General features: G+C 38.3%; 1 protein-coding gene across 3 annotated transcripts in view; it reads left to right on the forward strand.

Moving 5' to 3' along the window:
- Positions 1-20,176, forward strand: part of LOC124615731 (trafficking protein particle complex subunit 8) — a 283,551-nt gene extending 263,375 nt beyond the window's left edge. For all 3 annotated transcript variants that reach the window (XM_047143805.1, XM_047143803.1, XM_047143806.1), the window contains 2 exons: positions 11,026-11,112; positions 13,859-20,176. In XM_047143805.1, coding sequence (XP_046999761.1) covers positions 11,026-11,112; positions 13,859-14,150 — 379 coding nt within the window. In that variant the 3' untranslated portion in view covers positions 14,151-20,176. The remainder of the gene's footprint in view (positions 1-11,025; positions 11,113-13,858) is intronic.
- Positions 20,177-25,460: the final 5,284 nt, after the last annotated feature.

Below are 25,460 nucleotides of genomic sequence, written 5' to 3' on the forward strand. Positions count from 1 at the left end.
AAAACCAATGTTAAATCATACCTGATTCGATGCACTCCTCCATCCAACTGTGAGCCACCCTTATTGCCCTCAAATCATCCCGTTACCCTCAAACCTTTCCTTGCCATCATTCCTTAAATCCCTCAACATGCACAATAACCTTACAGCAGAACAAACCACACTCATCCTCAACTTGTAAGCCTATCTGTTGACAAAGGCTCCACCACTGTGCTTTTGAACCACAGGGGTTACCTGCAGAAGGACTCCGGCAGCTGTTAATTCGTCCACCTACAAACCCTGCCACAGTGATTCCGTTTTAGAAACCCAAGAGAATCTCCAGTGTCTCCTTAAATCCTCAGGCCCTCTCAGAGCCTTTCCCCTGAGTCTATCTCTTTCCTCGCCTGTACCACTCCTAGCATACATACCTTCAACATGCTACTTAAAGTCCATAAGCCCAACCACCCAGGATGCTCTATTGTGGTTGGTGACTGTAACACCCCCCCCCCCCCTCCCCCCCCCCCTCCCACTGGAAGAATCTCTGCTCTTGGAGACCAAAACCTGCAGCCTGTTCCCTGAACCTACTCTCCTATATAAAAGACACCAACCATTTCCTCCACCGACTCTCCAAAGTTTTTTTTACCTCAAATATGGCTAGATCAGTACCTCCGTCCATATGAAACCTACCAATTCCTAGCAATACCTCGACTTCAATAGCTGCCACCCATTACATACCAAGAAGTCCCTTCCATACAGCCTAGCCACTCATGGCCATTGCATCTGTCAGTGCTGAACAGACCCTCTTGAAATATACTGAGGATCTCACCGAGGCCATCACTTATGTGATTACCCTCCAACCTGGTACAGGAACAGGTCTCCAATGTCTTATCTCTCCAAAGTCTCACTGCCTGGCCACAGAGGAGAATTCCCCTCATGGTTCAATATTATTCAGGACTGGAGCAACTGACTCACATTCTCTGCCAGAGTTCAGATTACCTTTCATCATGCCCTGAAATGAGGAATTTTCTGTCCACTATACTTCCAACCACTCCCGCAGTGATATTCCACCACACATTGAACCTATGCTACTACGCTATATCCTTGTCCATCCCTACTCCAACCCTGCCCCCAACCCCTTGCCTCATGGCTCATATCCCTGTATTAGACCTAGGTGCAAGATCTGTCCCATACGCCCTCCTGCCACCACCTACTCCAGCCACTCACAAGCATCACCTATCTCATCAAAGATGGAGATACCTGTGAAAGCAGTCATGTAATCTACAGCCTATGCTGCAACCACTGTGCTGTATTCCACTTGGGAATGCCAATCAACAAGGTGTCTGCCCACATGAATGGTCACTGTCAAACTGTAGCCAAGAAACAACTAGACCAGTTGCTGAGCACACTGCCCCACACAATGTTCTTTGCATCAATAGCAGATTCACAACCTATGCCGTCTGGATCCTTCCTACCAACACCAGCTTTCCTGAAATGCGCAGATGGTAACTCTGCCTACAAAATAAACTACATTCCCATAATTCACCTGGCCTCAACCTTCGTTTGTCACTGTCCTCACCTATGTGTCCCCATCCTTGTTCCCACTCCAGCATTATACAGCCTTCTGTTCCACCAGTGCCCCCACAGTTCCTTTACTTCTTTTCCACTCCCACCCCCACCTTCACTCTAACCACCTGAATGCACCTAACTTCCCTACCTGTTTCCCACCATGACCCTGTATGCTCCCACAACCAGATCTTTACTGTCCCCCCACCCCTATGCTGCTATACCTCTCCATCCCCAGCCCAGCCTCATCCTTATCCCAATCACACGGATTACTTCTCCCATCATGCGCAGTTGCTCGCAGTCTGGCGTTGGTGGCCAGAGACAGTGGTCATGTGTGAGTAAACTTTTAGATTTAGACACACTATAGACCAAATGCAAAAGAACTATTAGAAACAAATTGGATTTTAGGTAGTCACAAACAGGTGAAAAACAGGGTGTAACTAAAATATTTTTTACTTTATTCCTAAATGCATTTCTGTTTTCCTTAACAGGTAGGGGTAATTTACTGCAAAGCACACTGCCCATATTTCTTATACCAAGTAAACTGTAAGTCTTCAACTATTAACATGAATTTCTGCACTAGAATAAATACTATGATTGTGAATAGATGTATTGTTCACAAACAAATGCAAATTCTTATTAACGAAAGTCCTATTTTCTAAGATCTAATTGGCTGTTTTCTTCAGTTCCCTAAAAGTGGGCTTAGTGGAGGTATGCAGAGAGCCTGGCCTTATTATCTTTAAAAGCGTTTCTCGCACAAAAATTGTACTAAATGCTGACCCCCAAAATCGGATTCCATAAGAGGGAACTGAGTCTGCTAAAGCAAAATAAACTGTTTTTAGGGTTGAGGTATCATAAGACTGACTAAAAATCTGAGAAGTGTAGCACAGACTGCTCAGTTTCTTTAGCAGCTTTCGTCTGTGAATATTCCATTGTAAGTTATCGTCCATCCACACCCCAAGAAATGTAATCTCATTGACTTGTTCCGTTGCTTCATAGTTGATCAGAATGGGCTCCATGTAGGTAGGATGATCTTTGGTGGCAGTGAAAAGCAAATGAACACTTTTTGTTTAATGATAGCTTGTTTATGTGTATGTAGAAAATTATACTGTTGATAGGATTTATTATTAAATCCTTTACAATCTGACGAGATGAATTTTGGAAAAGGAAATCCATGTTGTCTGCAAAAAATACAGGTAAGGCCTTAGGCAGATTCCGATACAGGTCATTTATGAGTAGTTTCATTGGACAGAATTTTAATAGGATCTTTGAGAATTCAACCATCTGCCTCAATGGCATTCTTTAGTATTTTTCTTTCTGTGAATTCCAGTGTTTTCCTCATCACCTTTTTGTTTAATCATTGTGCTACATAAAGCACTTCTAGGCAAATTACTGTAGAATAGTGTCTAAGTTCACCATTGAGGGATACTGATGTCTTATCTTACGTTACTTATTACCTTCAAAAGGTTGTTACTGAAATAGGCAAAACACACACACCAGTGATTCTGGCCACTAAGGCCAGACTGCGAGCAACAGCGCACAATAGCAGAAGCAATCTGGGTTGTGGAGATAAGGCATAGTCTGGGGCAGGGATGGGGAGGGATACCTGGGTAGGAGTGGGGGAAAGTAAAGTGCTGCTTACGGGAATATACATGGATGCAGCGAGGACAGAGTAGGGCAAATGGAAACAGAGAGTAAAAAGACTGTCGGTGCGTTGGTGTAATAAAGGTTGTGTACTGCTGCAGTTGGATTGGGGAAGGCGACAGATGCATGATAGACAGTGACTTAGTAAGGGCAAGGCCAGGGGAGTTACAGGAACATAGGATATGTCACAGGCAGAGTTCCCACCTGTGCAATTCAGAAAAGCTGGTGTTGGTAGGATGGATCCAGAAGACACAGGCTGTGAAGCAGTCGTTGAAGTGAAGAATGTTGTTGAGCAGTGTACTCAGCAACTGGGTTGTCCAGCTGTTTCTTGGTCACAGTTTGCTGCTAGCCTTTCATACGGACAGACAACTTGTTGGTTTTCATGCCCATGTAGAATACAGCACAGTGGTTGCAGCTTATCGTGTAGGTCACATAACTGCTCTCGTGGATAGTCGCCTCCACCTACTCCAGTGCGATCACAAGCATTGCCTGTCCCATCATAGGCAGGGTTACTTGTGAAACCAATCATATGATCTACAGGCTAAGCTGCAACCTTTGTGCTGTGTTCTATTTGGGTGTGACAACCAAAAAACTGTCTGTACATATGAATAGACACCAACAAACTGTAGCCAAGAAACAGTTAGACCAACCAGTTGCAGAACATCTGTCCAATACGACATTCTTCTCTTCAATGACTGCTTCACAAGCTGCACCATCTGGATCCTTCCTACCACAACCAGCTTTTCTGAACTGTCCCGGTGGGAAGCCTGCCTGCAATATATACTACATTCCCGTAATCACCCTGTCCTCAGCCTTCATTAGTCACTGTTCTTCAGCCAACTGTCCCTTTCCTTGTTCCCACTCCAGCACCACACAACCTTTCATTTCAGCACTAGCCACAGTCTTTATACTTTCCTTCCTTCCCACTCCTGCTCTCACCCTCACCTTCCATCTAATCTCGTGATTGCACTTAGCTGCCCTACCCTTTCTCCACTATGACTTTTTATGCACCCACAACCAGCACTTCAGTATCCACCACCCCTATCGTGCTATCCCTTCCCCTCCCTGCCACAGTCTCCTCCTTACCCCCCTCCCCCCCCCCCCCTCCCACCGTCACCCAGACTGTTTCTCCCATTATGTGCAGTTGTTCGTAGGGCAGCCAGAGACAGTAGTTTTTTTTGTGTGGGGGAGGGGGGGGGTATATCGCAGGTCTTTTGGCCGAAAGCTTACTCATTTTTCTGTATTTCATGGTGCCTGTCTGTGACACATTTTCTGATTCAGTTACTTCTCGTAGTACTTGAATTAGTCAGTTCTCTCAGTTTTTCCATATTTACTTAGTATTATCCTGTGGGCTCCCCTATGTTGTTGTTGTGGTCTTCAGTCCAGAGACGGGTTTGATGCAACTCTCCATGCTACTCGATCCTGTACAAGCTTCTTCATCTCGCAGTATCTACTGCAACCTGCTTAGCGTATTCATCTCTTGGTCTCCCTCTACGATTTTTACCCTCCACACTGCCCTCCAATACTAAATTGGTGATCTCTTGATGCCTCAGAACATGCCCTACCAACCGATCCCTTCTCCTAGTCAAGTTGTGCCACAAATATCTCTTCTCCCCAATTCTGTTCAACACCACCTCATTAGTTATGTGATCTACCCATCTAAAGTTCATCTTTTTTCTCTCAAAGATGATTTGTAAGCCTGCTTTTCAGCTTGTTCATTCAGTAATTCTCTCTGTCTAGGTGCTGTTTTCATCAGACTGAAAAAATAACTAGGTCATCTGCAAACGCTAGACAGTGGGCAGAGACCATCTCCTTGTCTGACTTAAGTCTTAATCGCACACCTAAATTTCAGTTTAGAATGGGTGTGTGTTTGTGTTTGCTTAATAAGAGCTGCAGTTTTATTACCTAAGCCCATATTTTTGAGAATTTCAAACAATAACTTCATATTGACCAAGTCATAGGCTTTTAATAAGTCAACAAAAGAGGTTATGAATATTTTACAGTGTCTTTTCACATACATTATTATTGACTTAAAAGTTGAGAATCTACTCTGAACATTATCTATTTTTTTCTTAAAACCACATTGTTATTCACCAATTAGTGAGTTTTATCATAGTTGCCTCACAAGTGTAGCTTATTGTCCAGAGACTGTAATTTCTGTAGAGGTGCTTACATGTTCTCTTCAGTTGTACTTATTTGAATGTTTAATTGTGAATATCCACTGTATTGTCCTTTAGTGCACTTTTTCAGTAGCCTTGCGAATAATAGTTTTGTGGCTTCATGATACTAAAAATGTCTACTTTGTCTTTTCTGTTGCTGAATCTTTTTTATTGTGTAACAAGTTTAGCCACCTTGTTTACTACCTTTTCTTTCAGTTTTTTTAAGTAAATAAATTCTGTTGTTTTCTCTTTTTCACAATAATTCCTTTATGTGATTGTGTCTGTTTTCAGGTACCTTTGTTCTTACTCAATGTGCATGGATACATGATAATATTATCAGCAGTTTTAAACCACTGGTACTTCAATATACCTTTACACATTTACATTCCATTACTGCAGGGTTTCATGTTAACAATATCTGTACAGAAAAAGTTTATTTATGACGGTGCCCAGAAATACTTTTAATTCCTTATTATATTGCAATTTCATCTAGTGCCCCAAGGAGATTAGTTAAAAAATACTCATCATCTGTCCTGGAATTTTGCTCAAGTACGTGGGGTGGTACCAAATAGAACTTGCAGTGAATGTTAAACATATACAAAGAAGGGCACCACAAATGCTTGCAAGTTTGTTTGATTAATGGAAATGATGAAAAATTTGAACTGCCAGGTGCCCGAAGAAAGAACCCAACCATCCTGTGGAAGCCAACTTACAGAGTTTCAGAAACAGTTATTAAGTGAGAAATCTAGCAATATACTACAGATTCATATGCATTGCTCCCATAGGGACAGCAAATAAAGGCATTCTTCCTGTGACGAATACACAAACAGAATGAGAAGAAAATCTAATACAGAGTACAGTGGGAAGTACTCTTTTCCAAGAACTTCACAGTGACTTGCGGAGTATGAATGTTGGTGTAAATATTGATGGTCAGTTATTTTCTGCAGGAGTGGACGTTTGAAATCTTAGGTTGTGAGTACACTCTGTATTGTCTTTCTGACTCTTTCATTGGGCAATTGTGTCTAGTTTATGAATCATTATTGTAGCTTCTTGACTTTGGAGATGATGTCACATCTGACCTTAAATAATATGTCTATAAGGACATACATATCTCTAAGCACCAAATAGTAGTAATGTGGGAAAACACACAAACACACACACACACACACACACACACACACACACACACACACAGAGAGAGAGAGAGAGAGAGAGAGAGAGAGAGAGAGAGAGAGATTCTTCACTGGCTGATATTCACAGCAGACTTGTCTGTGGTGGGTTGTAGGGAACTAGAGGGTACGTTGTGTGAGGAGCGGGAGGAGAATTAGTTGATCAGCCTGAATCAGTTCAACATTATTTTTAACTGATTGATTTAGTTGATCTAGAACCATTTGGCAGTGCTCATTCAACTGGGAGATTAGTTTTCTCATGTTCATATCCACATAGAAATTTGATCAGTTATTGCAGTAAGATGATGCACAATGTGACTGATTTAAAATTTGGCTCTGCACTTGACAGAGTAAGGAATCCCAGTGACATGGCTGGAATAAGCAATGGTTGGTAGATGTTTGAGAAAGGTCGAGTCTTTCACAGGTATATGAGCCAAGGGTGCAGGGTCGATTGAGGGGTGGCATACAGATGAATAAGGATATTGCATACGTTGGGTAGGCAGTAGAATACCACTTTAGGAGGGAACAGAGGCATATTCCTTATTTGATGATGTGATAAATGTGACAAATGCTTGGTGGAGAATGTGGTTCATTTGCCAGTCATTGGTGATACTAGTTATGAAAGGGGAGAGGACTTTCCTTATGGCTGGTTGACAGATGTACAAGGAGTGCTGTGTGTATGGTATGGAGGTGGATCACTGGGATCTATTTTTGAACCACACAGTAAGGTTAGTTTTGGTGTACAGAAAGCTCACCTGAAGATGTAGCTTTTAGTGCCCTCCAATAATACAGGACTAATCACAGCTGAAACAGTTATTAATACCCAAGATGACTACTCATAGCTGTGGTTCCCCCATCTACAAGGTTGTCTAACACTTTATCATTTTGGGAGACTAGGAAGGTCTGCTCTAGATGGCCCACAAACAGGAAGGTGCCATGTGGGTGCCTGTGGCTGTGCTGCAGATTTGTTTGTATACCTTTTCTTCAAAGGAGAAGTAGTAGTGGGTTAGGAAAAAGTTAGTAAGGTTTATGAGGAATGAGGAAGTGGTTTAGGAGACTGAAGGATGTTGGAAAAGGTAGTATTAAAAACCCCTATGTAAGCGGTATATCGGTGTATAAGGTGGTGGCGTCAAGAGTGACATCTACATCTACATCTACATCCATACTCCGCAAGCCACCTGACGGTGTGTGGCGGAGGGTACCTTGAGTACCTCTATCGGTTCCCCCTTCTATTCCAGTCTCTTATTGTTCGTGGAAAGAAGGATTGTCGGTATGCCTCTGTGTAGGCTCTAATCTCTCTGATTTTATCCTCATGGTCTCTTCGCGAGATATACGTAGGAGGGAGCAATATACTGCTTGACTCTTCGGTGGAGGTATGTTCTCGAAACTTTGACAAAAGCCCGTACCGAGCTACTGAGCGTCTCTCCTGCAGAGTCTTCCACTGGAGTTTATCTATCATCTCCGTAACGCTTTCGCGATTACTAAATGATCCTGTAACGAAGCGCACTGCTCTCCGTTGGATCTTCTCTATATCTTCTATCAGCCCTATCTGGTACGGATCCCACACTGCTGAGCAGTATTCAAGCAGTGGGTGAACAAGCGTACTGTAACCTACTTCCTTTGTTTTCGGACTGCATTTCCTTAGGATTCTTCCAATGAATCTCAGTCTGGCGTCTGCTTTACCGACGATCAACATTATATGATCATTCCATTTTAAATCACTCCTAATGCGTACTCCCACATAATTTATGGTATTAACTGCTTCCAGTTGCTGGCCTGCTATTTGGTAGCTAAATGATAAAGGATCTATCTTTCTGTGTATTCGCAGCACATTACACTTGTCTACATTGAGATTCAATTGCCATTCCCTGCACCATGCGTCAATTCGCTGCAGATCCTCCTGCATTTCAGTACAATTTTCCATTGTTACAATCTCTCGATAAACCACAGCATCATCTGCAAAAAGCCTCAGTGAACTTCCGACGTCATCCACAAGGTCATTTATGTATATTGTGAATAGCAACGGTCCTATGACACTCCCCTGCGGCACACCTGACATCACTCTTACTTCGGAAGACTTCTCTCCATTGAGAATGACATGCTGCGTCCTGTTATCTAGGAACTCCTCAATCCAATCACACAATTGGTCTGATAGCCCATTTGCTCTTACTTTGTTCATTAAACGACTGTGGGGAACTGTATTGAACGCCTTGTGGAAGTCAAGAAACACGGCATCTACCTGTGAACCCGTGTCTATGGCCCTCTGAGTCTCGTGGACGAATAGCGCGAGCTGGGTTTCACATGACCGTCTTTTTCGAAACCCATGCTGATTCCTACAGAGTAGATTTCTAGTCTCCAGAAAAGTCATTATACTTGAACACAATACGTGTTCCAAAATTCTACAACTGATCGACGTTAGAGATATAGGTCTATAGTTCTGCACATCTGCTCGACGTCCCTTCTTGAAAACGGGGATGACCTGTGCCCTTTTCCAATCCTTTGGAACGCTACGCTCTTCTAGAGACCTACGGTACACCGCTGCAAGAAGGGGGGCAAGTTCCTTCGCGTACTCTGTGTAAAATTGAACTGGTATCCCATCAGGTCCAGAGGCCTTTCCTCTTTTGAGCGATTTTAATTGTTTCTCTATCCCTCTGTCGTCTATTTCGATATCTTCCATTTTGTCATCTGTGCGACAATCTAGAGAAGGAACTACAGTGCAATCTTCCTCTGTGAAACAACTTTGGAAAAAGACATTTAGTATTTCGGCCTTTAGTCTGTCATCCTCTGTTTCAGTACCATTTTGGTCACAGAGTGTCTGGACATTTTGTTTTGATCCACCTACCGCTTTGACACAAGACCAAAATTTCTTAGGATTTTCTGCCAAGTCAGTACATAGAACTTTACTTTCGAATTCATTGAACGTCTCTCGCATAGCCCTCCTCACACTACTACGAGTAGGGAGCCAGGAGATAAAGGGGCGGGAATGGTGGAGGTTGGTATCTTTGACATGGGAGGCTAGATTACATGCAATTGGTTGGGGTGTTGGGCATTGCGGACTGAAATTCTTTCAGTGGGCGCACAATAACTAGCCACAATGGTGCCTCCAGGATTTTTGGGTCTGTAGTTTTGGGGAGCATGTAGAAGGTGGGTGCACATGGTGTTATTGGGGTGAAAATGGAAGAAGGGCCTGAGGCTTTAAGCAGGTATTAGAGGTTGTGTTGGGCATCTGGGATGGAATCGCTATGGCAGAGCTTGTAGGTGGAGGAGAAAGATAATTAGCAGAGGCCTTTCTGCCAGATAATCATTGCGATTCAGAACGAAAGTAGTGGCATCTGTGCCTGCAGGTAGGATGATTAGATCAGGATTTGTTTTTGAGGTTACATATGGCTATTCATTCTTCTGCTGAACAGTTGCTGTTCTGAGGAAAGGAACTAGGGAAGGATGGTGAGGCCAAGTTTGAGGTAATGAATTTTTGGAAGATGACCAGTGGGTGGTTAGGTGGAAGGGGGAGGAGGAGTATGGTTGGGATGGTGTATGAATTGGGAGAGGTGGGGTTCAGTGTTGGAATTAGGTTGGCTTTGGCTGGAGGGATTTGCAGCAAAGAAGGGTTTTCATTGCATGGTTAAATTTGAGTGTAAGGCTAAAGGTCAGGCCTTCGGATATGACTGAAACTTCTGTGGAGCTGAGGGGCTCCACTATCCAACCTGTATCCTAATCACAGTGTTCCTCCTCTTCCAACTCTCATAACACCTAAACTCTGCCTAACTGACCTTTTCAACTTGCCACATCCCCCAAAACTGCCTACCAACACTTCACCAAATCCAGAGCCAAAACATTCGTGTTATACTGTTGTTAATCTTTCCACCAAAGAGAGAGAGAGAGAGAGAGAGAGAGAGAGAGAGAGAGAGAGAGAGAGAGAATATTTTTCTTTAAAATTGCTACATTTTTGGGGAAGAAAGGTAAGGATTTAAGGATTGGCATAGATAGTTGTACTTAAAATTATTTATAGTATAATGGTTTATTTAATCAAGCCTAATAATTGCTCAGTCAGTCAAAGGATGTTTGTCTACCACTTATCACATCTTTCAACTATGGCAATGTCAATATGAAAAATGCTGATTTGCACTATGGTTTGGTGTCCTTGTGAAACTGTTGATTCATTTATAATTGGCTGAGTAAGACGGTCCAAATGTGAGAGCAAGGTAGTGGCATTTCACCTCCAATAGGACCACATGTAGGGTTTGATGACACCTTAACATTAAATGATAATTTAATATATTGTTGAAACTTGGTGGAAAATTAAAACTGTGTGCCAGATCAGTATACAAACCCATAACCTCGGTTGAGAGTCACACCTGGAAAGTTTCATCGGTAAGAGCATTGGACACGAAAGGTTCTGAACTTAAGCACCAGTTGAGGACACTGTTTTAGTCTGGCAGGAAGTTTCAAGATGGCACACACTTCACTGCAGATTGAAAGATTCATACTGGTAACATAATTTTGTTTCCTTACAGGCTCTGCTTTGTACCCGTTCAGCTTCAGTTGCAGAACTGTTCAGATACCAGTCTTGTTGTCAGGGTGAATGCGTCAGACAGTGGAAGGTAAGTATATGTGTATTGAATTGTACATGAAGACCTTGATAACAGTATGGGAAACTGGCCTATACTTCATAACTATTTCAGGTAAAACATCTTACTGCACATAACTCACAGACATTGTACTTCTAAAGATACACAAACATGCTTGCCTTTCTTCCCCTATTATTCATATTTCAGGTGTTTTGGATGCTGTTAAATACAGACTCCTGTGCTCTCAGAAATATTGCCAGTATTCATTTTTAATGAATACTGGCAAACTAGTTTAAAGCTATTTTGGAGCTGATTAGATTAATAGTTACTTTAAATAGTGTGTTGAACATCTATACCATGTCCATAGATTTCTACATTAATTTGCCTATATCCCCTGGTGTCCCAAGAAAAGATACTTTTTTATGACTGAAGACAAATAGAAGGCCAGTTTGTGTAATTTCAGATCATAATTTTTGTTAAATGCACTTTTGATTTGCATTTCATGAACAATTTGTAGTGAGATTAAATCTCATAATCATCATAGATTCCCAAAATGAAAATGAAAAGATCCAACTAATTGTAAAAGTTTACGTCAGCCATTACAGCTGATGACTCTCCAGTTATTGTATCTTTCATTCAAATATAGCACTGTCTGAATACTCATGCTTGAACAACACACTTGTTGTTTCAAGTTGTATTTGAGAAAGTATTTTGGCAGTGATATGCATATGTTGTGCTTTATCTGCAAAGTTTTGATGTGCCTTATGCAGAATTGAACTGATTGAAACAGCTTGAAAACCATTAACACACACAACTCTTCAATGCTGTATTAAGCAGTAATGAGCGGAATCTCTGGCAGGTACCTCATGACTAGGACTTGGATTTTCAACTTTTTATAAAATGGATTTTAGCTCTTTATTTTCTGTTTCATTTTAAACTATTTTAGCGTTTTTGGAGACTTTTAATGAGTAATATAATGAACACTAATGTTTAAATAGAAAATTTTATTATAATTTTGACACAGTTATTGTAGTTATTCTCGAAAAATAAACTATTAACTATTCCTTATATTGGCACTAGAAGAAAGCATAAAATGTTGAGATAATTACATGTGCTACAGTTGTTTTCTCCTTTTATAATGTTTTAATGGAAAGTCTTTTATTGAAAAATTCATGTGACCCCACACACACACACACACACACACACACACACACACACACACACACACTCACACTCTCTTGAGATGTGTACCAGTATATGGTGACAATCCTAATCTAATACAGCAACTAACAAGAAATTTTATTTACTCACATGTCTGAAAGAAAAGAAATTCTTACCTGTTGATGGTTGTATGAAATTATTTCGGAACAATTTAGCTGAGTATGTATATATTTATTATGTCATTTCTTAAAAATATGCAGATACACGTCATCAATTTTTCTTAGTATTAATTCAAGAAAGCTATTTAAAAACCATGTTTTTTCTCCAAAACTTCTCTTTAGTCCTACTTTTTCTGTTGAAATACTGTGTAGCCCCTCTTCGGCCTTTAAGTATGATTTAGCCCTTTTTAGGTTCTATAAGGTTAAAACCTTCACGCCATGATGATCATCCAGTCACATTTCCATGTGTCGTTATTTTAGTTTTCCTCTTGTCTTACACGTGTTTTAATAGCCAGTATAAATAAATCTACACAGCTCAGTTAAATTTAGTTTTTCATTCTCTTCACATGTATTGACACAAAACACAGTTTCAATGACCAGCTTGCTTGTAATATACAAACATCAGTTTTGTAATACACACCAGTAAGCGACATAGATTGCGACTGGTCTTACAAAATTACAGATTCCCATAGTAACTACTTGGAATCATAAGTACTGACTGCCAACTGACTATACGAATAAAATGGATAGCATAGTGTCAGAACTGGTTGAATGCTTGCCCACAACTGTCTATACCTTTGTGCATTGAGGCCTATATAGAGAGGCATGCAGTACAGTAATGATGAAATTGGAAAATATAGGACTATTACATTTTAGATATTGGCATAAAACACAGTAAAAGTAAAAACTGCAGAAACAAATTAGGCAGTAAAGTTATTGAGATTAAGAATGAGCTATATAATCAAAATATCGCAAAAACATCAGTAAAACCAAACAGTGGAAAGTCCAGGTTGGAATACCACAATATTATGGAAAGGATAGACTGCTACTCACTGTAGAGATGACATGTTAGTATTCACACAAGCAAGCACACCTCATGCACACATGACTGACGTCTCCAGTCATGTCAAAAATTTTAACGGAAGTTTTTAATGTACACTGGGAATTACAAAGCCTACAATAATTTTCTGGAAATTAATAGTTTAGATTTTGGATTTTTCATAAACTAACATGTTAATTCTGGAAAGTTATACATTTTTGTGATCAGAATAACCATGGCTAGAAAACTATAATAGTAGAAATGTGATAGGATTGCATTTTCAAATTGGAACAGTCTGGAATATGTGAAATGTGAATTACATTTTAAATACAAAGTTTTTTAAAAAAGGAAAATGTTTGTTTGAAAGAGTAAAATGAGGGCTTTCAAATAACCTGTGTTTATCTTGAAACAAACATTTATTATTGGGGTACAATTTTGAAAAGAATTTGGTTTGCATAACTTCAAAATTGTTAATATTCCCTTAAATAAAATGTTTTTCTGTACAAACTAAATGTGCCATTGTCATCAGTAGCCTGTAAAATACCCTGTGACAAACATGTATATATTTTTTATCCTGCAGTTCATCATCAAGTAAAAACAAGCTGTATTCTCCACATTCTTCAAGTACGTTCCACTGGGTTGGCTTGGCAGGCTCGTGCTCAGAACTGAGTCCTCACGACAGTACTTCCGTGTCACTGTGTGCAGTTACGACGGGTCCAGGTACCTTCGACCTCGGTTCTTCTCTGGAAGTGTGGTGTCGTGCCCGTGGTGCTCCAGAAGCAGATAGTGTGGCTCAAGTGTGGCATGTTGAATCAGCACTGGTAGTAGACAATACGCCAGTTGTTCCTGTTTCTGATACAAAAATTGTGTAGTTTATTAACTACAGTGGGAGTTCCTTATTTTGGAGGTACTCAGGTCATAAATGATGGTATAGTGCCTAGTTTTCCATTTGAGATGTTTTATGTGAAAGTATTTATCTTAATCATGCATGGAAGTGTGTGCGTATCTCTTACAAAGTGGTCCTTAAGAACTTTTTTATTGTTTGCTAATTTATACAGTAATGTATGGAATCAGATATTGAAAATCAGAAAGATTATATTCCATTGAGCTGGACCCTGATCAGCCTGCATAATATTGCATTCCTCTGTTGCTAAAAATAATAAGTGCTAGTATATGCAGTACAAATAAGCAACTGCAGAGGAATATGTTAAAACCATTTCATTATTGGTAAAATAAACAAATTTAAAGAGAAACATGAAGATTTAATTCTTAAAAAAAAAAAAAAAAAATAATCTATGTGGACTCTGCATATTAGTTGGACATATACTGCATTACTTTCTTGTTGAAGTTGCCATTATATTTTTATTTTTGTATATTGTACATGCTCATATCTCATTGAGATATTATCAATGTCATCTTTTGTGATATAACTGAAGAATCGGAATATTTTATTTATTTTTGATTAATTAGGATCAGGTATGTATTTGCACTCCAATGTTTTAGATTTGCCAAGTATGATCACTAAAATTCTTGGAATAAATCTGCCTCTGTTTGTTATCCTAACGTTGTTTGTTTGGCATGTACTTTCAGAATATTCCTATTAGTGTAATTCAGATTAATATTTATGTAAGTAATATTTTGTGAAAATGAGGATTTCATTGACAGCTCTTTTACATGTATTTAAACACACATTGTAAAACATAGAAAGGAATGCAATTATAAGAATTGGCAGGACATGGTAAGATTGAAATATTGCAGAAAAATAAATATGCAGTGTCTTTAAAAAAAGGGTAGTTAGTTGCATCATCTTCTGTGTTGCTACATTTGTTGTTTTTTCTCTTTGTCATTTGATTTTGCCATTCTTATTGGTATAGTTTGTACATAAACCATTTTATTTTCTGCCCTCTGGGCACAATATTTTTGGCGTTGCATATACTACTGCGGAAAAGATGTATGTATGTATGTATGTATGTATGTATGTATGTCATAACCAAAAGTTACTAGTGCACAGGAAGGCTCCAGCATTAATAACTGTAAAAATGTAAACTTTGGTTTATTAACTGCAAGTTACATTCCCAGAGGTTTCTAATTTTTTCCCACTTTCTCAGTTGCTTAGAATACATCATGAATCTGAGTTCATCCTTACCTTGTCTGCTTTGATGTTTTCGCTGGATATGGTTACTTACTTTATAAAGCATAACATAAAGTATTAGGCCTTGGGCCTGTTCCGACTGGCTGACTGGCGCGTACAAGGCAATACGAGGAGCTATCCGTGATCGTGGGACGTGATTGGCGTGTCGCCAATCCATCCAGCTGTTATTGCAAGTAGATGAATCTTGATTGTGCACTGCTTCTTTATCCAAGCTCCATAGCTGAATGATTAGCATCACTGCCTTCGGTACGGATGGACCTGGGTTCCATTCCCAGTACGACCTCAGAAAAAAATATCTGAGGTGGGAGATCTGGAATGAGGTCCACTCAGCCTTATGAAGCCAAATGAGGAACTTACCTTATACTACGAACAAACAAAAATTCCTTTGTCTAAATTATAGCCATTTTGTTCAGCTGAACTAATATAATCAAGCCAATTATGTGAAGCCAGGTTTGTAGTTTCACTTCATGTTTATGCGTTTAAGAGGGAAGATTGTAAAAAATTATTCAATAGTTGGTTTTGTTGATTGCTTTTCTTTATCTAGGTTTCTGATGACGTAACAAAGGCACAGTAGTCAGTGAATGGCCCATCTAGTCTATTACAGTTCAGACTCTGCTGTTCATTCTTTCAATAACTGCATTTTAAAGCATTGTAGTCGACATAATGAGTTCGTTAACTGGAAGTTGGGAGATTCTCATGAAATAAATTGCCACATTGTACGAAATGCAAGCCATTTACAATGTCATATTTTTATGACAGTGAGAACAACCAAAAGAGGAACAAACTGTGTTAAAAACAGATAAAATGGTGAATTACTTTGAGTCATAGAAGCCTGCCAACAGAACGAAAAGTCTTGCCTTGAATCTATAATTTTATGTTACTTACATATTTATTCTCAGTTCTGCTCCCCAAATACCTCCTTCATTGTTTGTGTCTCCAGTTTCACACATTATTCTCAGAATAGATGGCCGATTCCTGTCTAACTTTGCTTTAGCAGTGTCTCAGGAATGCAGTTTGTATCTTGTGTTCTATAGATTGACATCATCCTGTACTTTGTGTGTTCATTTCAATTTAAGTTCTGTTTGCTGCCTTTCTATTTATTCCATTGTCGGCTCATTTTTCTTGGGGAAACCTTAGTTTGTGAGCTTCCAATTCTGTATCAACCATCACCTTTTCCTGCTGGGTCTTAAACAGTTTGTAATGCTTGTGTAAATGCTTTACCTTTTAACATTGTATATAATGAGTGGTGTTTGGCTGAAAATGTAGGATAAAAGAGTGGCGTGGACAATTCTTGAGTGTACGATAAATGAAATAATACCTGGTGGCATGAAGGGACACAATATGTTATTGACATGCCACCTGGCACATATTTTTACATAACTGAATAAAGTAAGTTATTTTTTGCTTTGTTACTGTGCTTCAAAAATGCAAACTTAGGTGTCATGAATAATATTATATTATTTTTTGGCATTATTCTACAAGAACAAAAGATAAAAAAAAAATATTATTGTGAAAAACTGGAGATGGAATTGAAACAAATTGAGAGGACAGGTCACCAGTAGTTAGGGCACAGCAGCATCAAGTTTGAGGAGGGGGAGCATGTGGTGAGAGGGAGCTTTTTGCCATACTATTAATAAATGAAGACAGAAGGCAGCTGAAATGAACCTGTCCTCTGCTTTCTCAGTGCAATAGCGTATCATCTAAAGTAATTAGGAGGTAAGAATGTACCTCTGATTAACTTTGTTATGTGGATATAAGAATTGATTGAGCCCTGTCCTTAACATCTAAATTCATAATTTATCGGAAGTCTGCAAGAAACACACATAGGACAAAATAACAGTCCAAACAAGGATTAAGTGTAAATGAAGGTTCGTGTAACATGTCAGTGCAATAAATTTTTCACCCGTTTCTTGTCATCAATTCGGTGTGTCTGCAACATGTCAGAAGGCATAAACTCTCCTTCCATGTTCTGGTGAAGTGTAGGTATTGCACAGTCTCTCTCTTTACATAGTCTTCTGTGATGGTGAACATTTAATTCCCTGCAACAGCCACTCTATAACCAATTTAACCTCCAACCAGGCCTGTGATTATATGGCCAGCAGTTCACACTCACTTCTCACATCTGCGCCACAAAATGCAGCATTTTGTTGCTCCATCTTATTACTTTCTCTGCTGGTTGTGAAGCTCCTCTGAGAGCAAAACCTGTAGAACAATTCACAAGATTTAGTGTCACACTCATTTTGGTGGTCTCTGTAGTAATACTGTCCCAAAAAACACTCACTGGACAGATAATATGTATTATTGAAATTGCATACATTTTCCTCCACTAAGCTGTGCTCATTGTAATGATTTACTTCTTGGATGAGTCTTAAATTGTGTAGCTGTCTAGTGCAACATATGGTGGTATAGCTCTGCTTCTGTCCAAAGTAAGGTGCAGACAGGCACTACACTGTTTTACAATATAGTGCACTGAAAATATATGCAATAACACAACTGAACAGAGGCTAGGTGTGAGTTAAGTGGCCACAGAGCAGCTGGGTGTTTAAACACGGAAAAAGGGTACATACCTTTCATAATGTCATGACCACACTGACAATATAAACAGCAAGAAACTCAAAGATTTTATTGCAAACATTAAGAGTTCTGTCATTTGCAAACTACTTCTCTTACAGAAAATACATTTTTCATTGGGAGAAATGTGTGAAATATTGCCTTCTTTCAAAACGGAAATAGTTGACTAGTTTTCTTACGCATACATTTGAGATGTTTTTATTTTATTGATCACTTGTAGCTTCGACATAGTAGTACTTTCAGCTTGTTATCCAGCCCACTAAATTTTGCTATCACATGCTATTTGTTTTAATGTAATATCTATTTCATACGTTCTGCTTTCTATTCTGATTTTACTGTTTGTTTATTAAGCATATTCATAATACATAATCATTTATAAAATTGAGTCATATTTGAATAAGTTTTTTTAGTTGCTCACAGATATCTGTTATTCACACTATTCAGAAAATTCAGTTTGCCACAGTGCGAGAACAATTTGTCAATGGTTGCCATCCAGTGATATGATATAAGCCTCATGCTGCTTTCACAGATGAATGTGAGACACTTACCACTGCATTTGTCTATTACTGAAAAGAATTGAAGCATGTTTTTGCATTGTGGCCACTGCTACAAACAGAGTTGTTAGCCATACATGTTTCCCTTCATTCCAACACCTAATAAACACACTATGACCTCGTATGTTCCTCTTCATTTTCCCATCTCTTCTTGAAATCACATCTGAAAAGATAAGTGAAATCTAGGTCTTCTTGACAAGCCTTTTTGCTGCTGTTACAGTAATTTAACATTGCTTAATGAGTGTGTGTACTTTCTCTGTTAACCATGCCAAAATGTATAAAGATGGTTAGGTAGGAAACCAATATAATTACTACTTGTTAATTAACTTGTGCAGTAACTATTCAGTTTTTTATGAGCCTAGTCTTTAAAGGAAAACAAAATAAAGTTTTCACTTATTCTGATATCTTATGGTCTTAACAAACAAACAAAAATCTGTTTTGTTGGACACATGATAGGTGTAATGTTTCACGTACTATTCACTCATTTTCAGCCAGACCAGTTTTACTGTTGAATGCATAAAAATGCAACATAAAATATGACTGACAGAAAGCATCATTACACAGTTTAATGTTGGTATAGTGACAGAGTATATATACTGAAATATTTTGTAATTGTTTTTTAGCACACAAGAGTGACTGGTAAAGTTTTTGCAGTTTTATCGCTAATCCTGAAACTAAAATTACAATCAAGAGAACCTCTTATCTTTGACAAGGATTAAAGGGAGAAAGTCAGTGTTGACAGTTGTCTTTATACCTCTTTTAGTAACAAAAAAAATTAAGTAGATACAAAGTACGTGTTCTGCAATCAACAGCACAGGTCCTTGTTCTGCTGCTGAAGCCTGTATCTCACAGTAAACATCTAGTTGAATTTCTTGTAAAATTTTACAAAGTCGCGATATAGAGAGAAAATTTATTGAACAGATTAAATCACTCATGGTTGTAACCAATATTTCTATGACAATTATTAAAACAGACCATGGTGACATAAAGCAATATACAGAACTATAATCTGGTGTACATGTGAACAGATACTGATTGTACCAGTTTCTCTTGATCTGCTTTCCTTTCATAATGGATTATATTTTGTTCATGGCTATTCTTCTTGCTGCAGGTTTAACTCTTTGGGTACCAGCTAATTATACTTCATTGCAAGATTGTGATAATGTCTCTTAAATCCCACTTTTTATTAAAAAGTTATTCTTGTTCAGTTTCTGATATCTGTATCAATATGCACTCAGCAATGTTTTCCTTTCGTTTCTGTGTGTTGAAGAAATGTGTATGAAATATAGTAGTGTAAATATGTAAAAAATATGAGATTCAGAATATTGCAAAACAATGGCAGTTTTTCTGTGTTTGTAGGTTTGTACTTTGTTTCTGTGCATTATACTGTTTTAGTATTTGTTTAGTCAGTTGTTATTGCCTGAGGAGCATTTTATTAGATATTTACAGAATAAAATAAGTCGTCGTCTGAATGCTGAGATGCCACTCAGTATATAGTTTGTTCTTGTTTTTATTGTTGTTGTTTGGTTGACAGCACAAGCAATGTCAAAAAGGGAGTCATACTAAAAGAATGACAAGAATTTCTTTGATACAAATGAAGAAATAAATAGATTTTTAAAAATTTCCTGTATTGTTATTTCACAATAAATTATTAACAAAACAAGTTAAAAATCCATGAACAAAGAGTTGTAACAAAGCAGCCATAAATGGAGCTATAGGCTGAAGACCAGTGTGCTGTAGTGGCAGTAGAATGCAAAATGGCACAAATACACTGCCTAACAAATGTCAGTCCACAGAAGGGGAGGTGGAAACTAAAACCTTCACGGGTTGAGAGAGTATGTGATATTATTGGATTTTATTGCACTGACTGCAAAACTGAGTCAAATGTATAAAGATCCTCTTATTAGCTTGCCACTGTATCCCCTTGGGAAAGGTGGCATAAACCCATTTTATCTTCTCCTTAGGCAAACTAGCTGTGGAAACTGTTATAACTGGCCCTCGATATCCTGGGGCTTAGGACTTGGACGGAATTGACGTCCGAGCTAGTTCCACATTTGTACCATTGCAGACACATCGGGGAACCCTGCTGGCCATGGGAGTATCACAACATCGTGCAAACAGTTCAAAGTGGCAAGTGCCGCATGTAGACAGTCATTGACCTGTTGAAAAATGGATATCACAATACTGTCACATGAGAGGTAACGCAAGAGGATGCAGAATGTCCACAATGTATTGTAGAGCTATTGGAGTTTTCTCAATCACTATGAGCCCTGTCCTGAATTAATACCTGATGGTTACTCACACCGTGAAGCCAGGAGTAACACCGTAGTATCTTCTTGCAATGTTGGAGAAATGAGACCAGGTTACTGACGGTGGTCATCTGGGGTAATGCAGAACTGATTGCAAATAATTTTCAATACATTGACTTAGGTTTTGACACCTCTTCATCCTTCATCAGACTGAAATTTTAACGACACTATAAAATACACAGAAAAATAAATTTCACAGGAATATTAACAAAGATGAAAATGTCATTACCTAAAGGTTACTTAGGTCAAGTTACATTGCGAGCCCACAATAGTCAAAATACAAGCAGACGTGCTCGAGTCAAAAATTAAAACTGTTCCAGTGTTTGGTATGTACACCTGGCAATGAAAATCATCTGACTGATCAGTACAGTGGCTTACATTGTTGGCACAAAAACAGGATACAAGTTGCTCCATCTATCGGGCATGGACCATGACATACGCCAATTTGAGACATTACAACAGAAACAATTTAATTAAACAACATTTAATCATAAAAACAAAAATTCAAAGGATGAGAGGTTAATGAAATTTTTAAAGTACAAAGTAGTCGACTAAATTAAGTACTACTGAGAGCCATCAATTTGGCTTTACAGAAATGACCATCACATAAAGTGCAGAGTATTGCAGAATATTTACACAAACAGCTGCACAGTCAAAAAGAAAAAGTGCATGAAGGAAACTTCAGTAGCACGTACCTGTATGAGATGTGAAGGAAAAGATGTTTCAGAAATAGAGGCAGGAGAACATAATAAAAAAAATCAAGAAATCAAAATTTTGCAAACAGTAGATTAAAGACATTTAAAAAAATTTTGTTACATATTTATAACTGTTGACTATGAGGCCATAGTTCATAGAAATATGCTTGAAAATCTCCAACTCTTAGAGTACATTGAGCCTGTGGTCTTTCTTCCCTCTGTGTAAAATGGAAATTTCTTCAGCACTTTTTGGTTTGTGACTAGAAATTAACAGATGATCAGCAAAAGTGGAATTATGTACATCAGTGTCTCTTCTTCTTCTTCTTCTTCTTCTTCTTCTTCTTCTTCTTCTTCTTTTTTACCACTAACTCTTCCTTGTACCTGACACTGAAAGATATTCCAGTTTGTCCTGTATAGTAAACACGACAAATATAGCAAGTTATTTTATATATATATAGGAGCAACTGTGGACTTGATATGGTAAATGAGATTTTCTGCAAGCTATTGTTAGTAGTAAAGACAATTTGGCATCTGCATTTTTTAACTAGAAGATGACAGATTCTATAAGCAATAGAGCCTAAAAATGGAATTGAGAAAGCTTTTTTTTATACTCATTACTGTCAGACACAACACTGATGCCTAAAGTCTATATCTACACCTACTCTCTGCAAACCACCATGAGGTGCATGACAGAGGGTACATCTCATTGTACCAGTTATTAGGGTTTCTTCTTATTGCATTCATCTTTGGACCATGGGAAGAATGATTGTTTGAATGCCTTTGTACGTGCAGTAATTATTGCAATCTTATCCTCATGATCCCTGTGTGAGTGATACGTCGGGGATTGTGGTATACTCCTAGAGTAATCACTTAAAGCTGGTTCTTGAATCTTTCTTAATAGACTGTCTCAGAATAGTTTATGTCTGTCTTCAAGAGGCTGCAGTTTCGGTTTCTTCAGTATCTCTGTGACACTCTCCCACGGATTAACCAAACATTGACCATTCATGCTGCCCTCCTTCTCTGTATATGTCCAATATCTTCTCTTAGTCCTGTCTGGTAGGTGTCCCACACACTCGAGCAATATTCTAGCATGGGTTACACTAGTGGCTCGTAAGCAATGTCTTTTGTAGACTGATTGCATTCCCCAGTATCCTACCAATAAACCGGAGTCTTCCATCTGCTTTAGCCATGACTGAACCTAAGTTGTCATTCCATTTCATTTCCCTACAAAGAGTTACACCCAAGTATTTTTATGAGTTGCCTGATTCCAGCAGTGACACATTGATATTATATTCATAGTATACTACATTTTTTTCATTTTGTGAAGTACATAACTGTACATTTCTAAACATTTAGAGCAAGTTGCCAATCTCTGCTCCATGTTGAAATCTTATCAAGATGTGACTGAACATTTATTCAGCTTCTCTCACACAGTACTTCATTATAGATGACTGCATCACCTGCAAAAGGCCTGATTTTACTATTAATATTGTCTGTGAAGCCGTTAATATACAACATGAACAGCAAGGGTCCCAACACACTTCCCTGGAGCACACCCGAAGTTACTTCTACATCCGACAATGACTCGTCATCCACAGTAACATGCTGTGTCTTCCCTACCAAAAAGTCCTCAGTCCAGTCACAAATTTCAGTTGATACCCCATGTGATCACACTTTTGACAATTGGCTTAAATGCAGAACTGAGTCAAATGCTTTTTGGAAATCCGTAAACACTGCGTCTACCTGGTTCCCTTGAGCCAAAGCTTTGACTATGTCTTGAGAAAAGTGCTTGATCGATTTTTTTGAAAACCATACTGGTTGTCATGGAGTAGTCACTTTAGCATCAGTTTTCATTCTGAAGATGTTTTCAACTAATGAGGGATCTTAACCATTATTGAATGCAATAGTTTGTATTCAGTTCATCCCATCACTAAGATGCATCAGTTCATCCCATCAATAAGATGCACGATGAATGGCTGAATGCAATTTTATTTATTTTTTTTGGGAGGGGGGGGGGGGGGGAGGGGAATGAGGATGCACTGAACTAAGGGTCACAGTCTCTTCTGTATTAATGGCTTTTCAGAAAATATCAAAGGAAAATCTGTTGCTGTCCATGGCAATACTGAGGTCCAAGCAATGTAGCTGGCAATCATTATTTTCGAATTCACATGTGAAGCTGATTTTTTCATTAAGAGCATTAAAAATTCCAAGCAATTGCTCGAAGCCTTCTGGGGAACCACTGTTCATGATGAAAATGTCATCAGTTTTATTTTGATGCTGTTCTTAGCAATTGTATTAGGTCGGTGATTTGCTCATTAGAAATATTTTTTTGAAAAGTACAAACGTATTTTTCAATTATGTCAGTAATTGTTTGAACGGGTACATTAGTGTATAGGTTTGTAATGTCTAGTAAAAGCAATTTAGTATCCTGACCACACTGCAAATCTTTGATTTTACTGACTAGCTTTTGACTATTGATGACAGAATAATTATTTTGAAAAACAAAAGACTTTTTTATTTTATCATGATATTTCTGATAAGCAAATCACTGACCTAATTCATTGATATTTCTGATGGGCAAAATACTGACCTAATTTGTGTGCTAAGAATAGTTGTAAAATACCACTATTTTGCTGTCAGTGGCAAACTGTACCATCAGCCTGACATCCTGGCAATGGGTAATCTACAGGCAGGTGTCTTGGCCAACATATTCATTAATTTGCTGAAAGAAAAATTCTTTAATAATTTTTCAGCTACTGACCTGGGTATTTTGTCATATTCTTGATATGCAGATGACATTTTGATCATATACAGTTGGTTCCCAGGAAGATATTAAGCAATTGCCCTGAATTTTTATAGTCTTCATGAAAATATCAACTTCATTTGTGAATTAGAAAATAATGATCATAAAGTACATTACTTGGACCTTAGTATTTTGATATACGACAACAAACTTTCATTCAATATTTTCTGAGAAACCACTTATACAGATCAGACTGTGCCCACTAGTTCATTGCATCCTCATTCCCATAAAGTATTTTTACATTCAGCAATTCATAGTAGACCTTAATGCTGAGGTGAATTTATAAAAACTATTGCACTCAATAACAGTTGTGATCCCATGTTAGTTGGAAACATTTTCAGAGTGAAAACTGATGCTAAAGTTGCTTCTTTAGGCATATATTTATTGGGAAAAAAAAGACATTAATGTGCATAATTGCACTTTTGCTGATCATATGTTAATTTCTGGTCGCAAACCAAAAAGTGTGGAAGAAATTTCCATTTTATGTAGAGAAAAGAAAGATCACAGACTTGACATACTCGAAGAGCTGTTCATTTTCAAACATATTTCTATGAACGATGGCCTCTTTCTTGACAAACAGTCACTATTATGTAACAAAAATGTTTTAAATGGCTTTAATTCACTGCTTGCAAAATTTTTATTCCTTCAATTTTTTACTATATTTTTCTGCCCCTAGTTGCACTATTAAAGTTTTCTTCATGCACACACTTTTTTTTCTACTATGCAGCTGTTTGTGTAAACATTCTGTACTTTATGTAATAGATGGCACTCAGTTGTACTTAATTTAATTGACTACTTTGTACTTTTAAAAATTCATTAAGCTCACATTCTTTGAGTTTTTGTTTTTTATGTTTTACTGTTGTTTAATTCAATTATTTCTGTTGTGATGTCTCAAATTGGCATATGTCACTTTCCACACCTAATAGGTGGTGAACTTGTATTCTGTTTTTGTGGCCGCAATGTATACCACTGGACCAATCAGTCTAATGTTCAGTACAAGGTATACATACCAAATGCTGGAACTTTTTTTAATTTTTGATCTAAGTATGTCTGCTCATAATTTTGACTATTGGCAGCTCGCAAGTAACCTTTAAGTTA

This window comes from Schistocerca americana, chromosome 5, assembly GCF_021461395.2.
Source record: "Schistocerca americana isolate TAMUIC-IGC-003095 chromosome 5, iqSchAmer2.1, whole genome shotgun sequence".
Classification (NCBI taxonomy): Eukaryota; Metazoa; Arthropoda; class Insecta; order Orthoptera; family Acrididae; genus Schistocerca; species Schistocerca americana.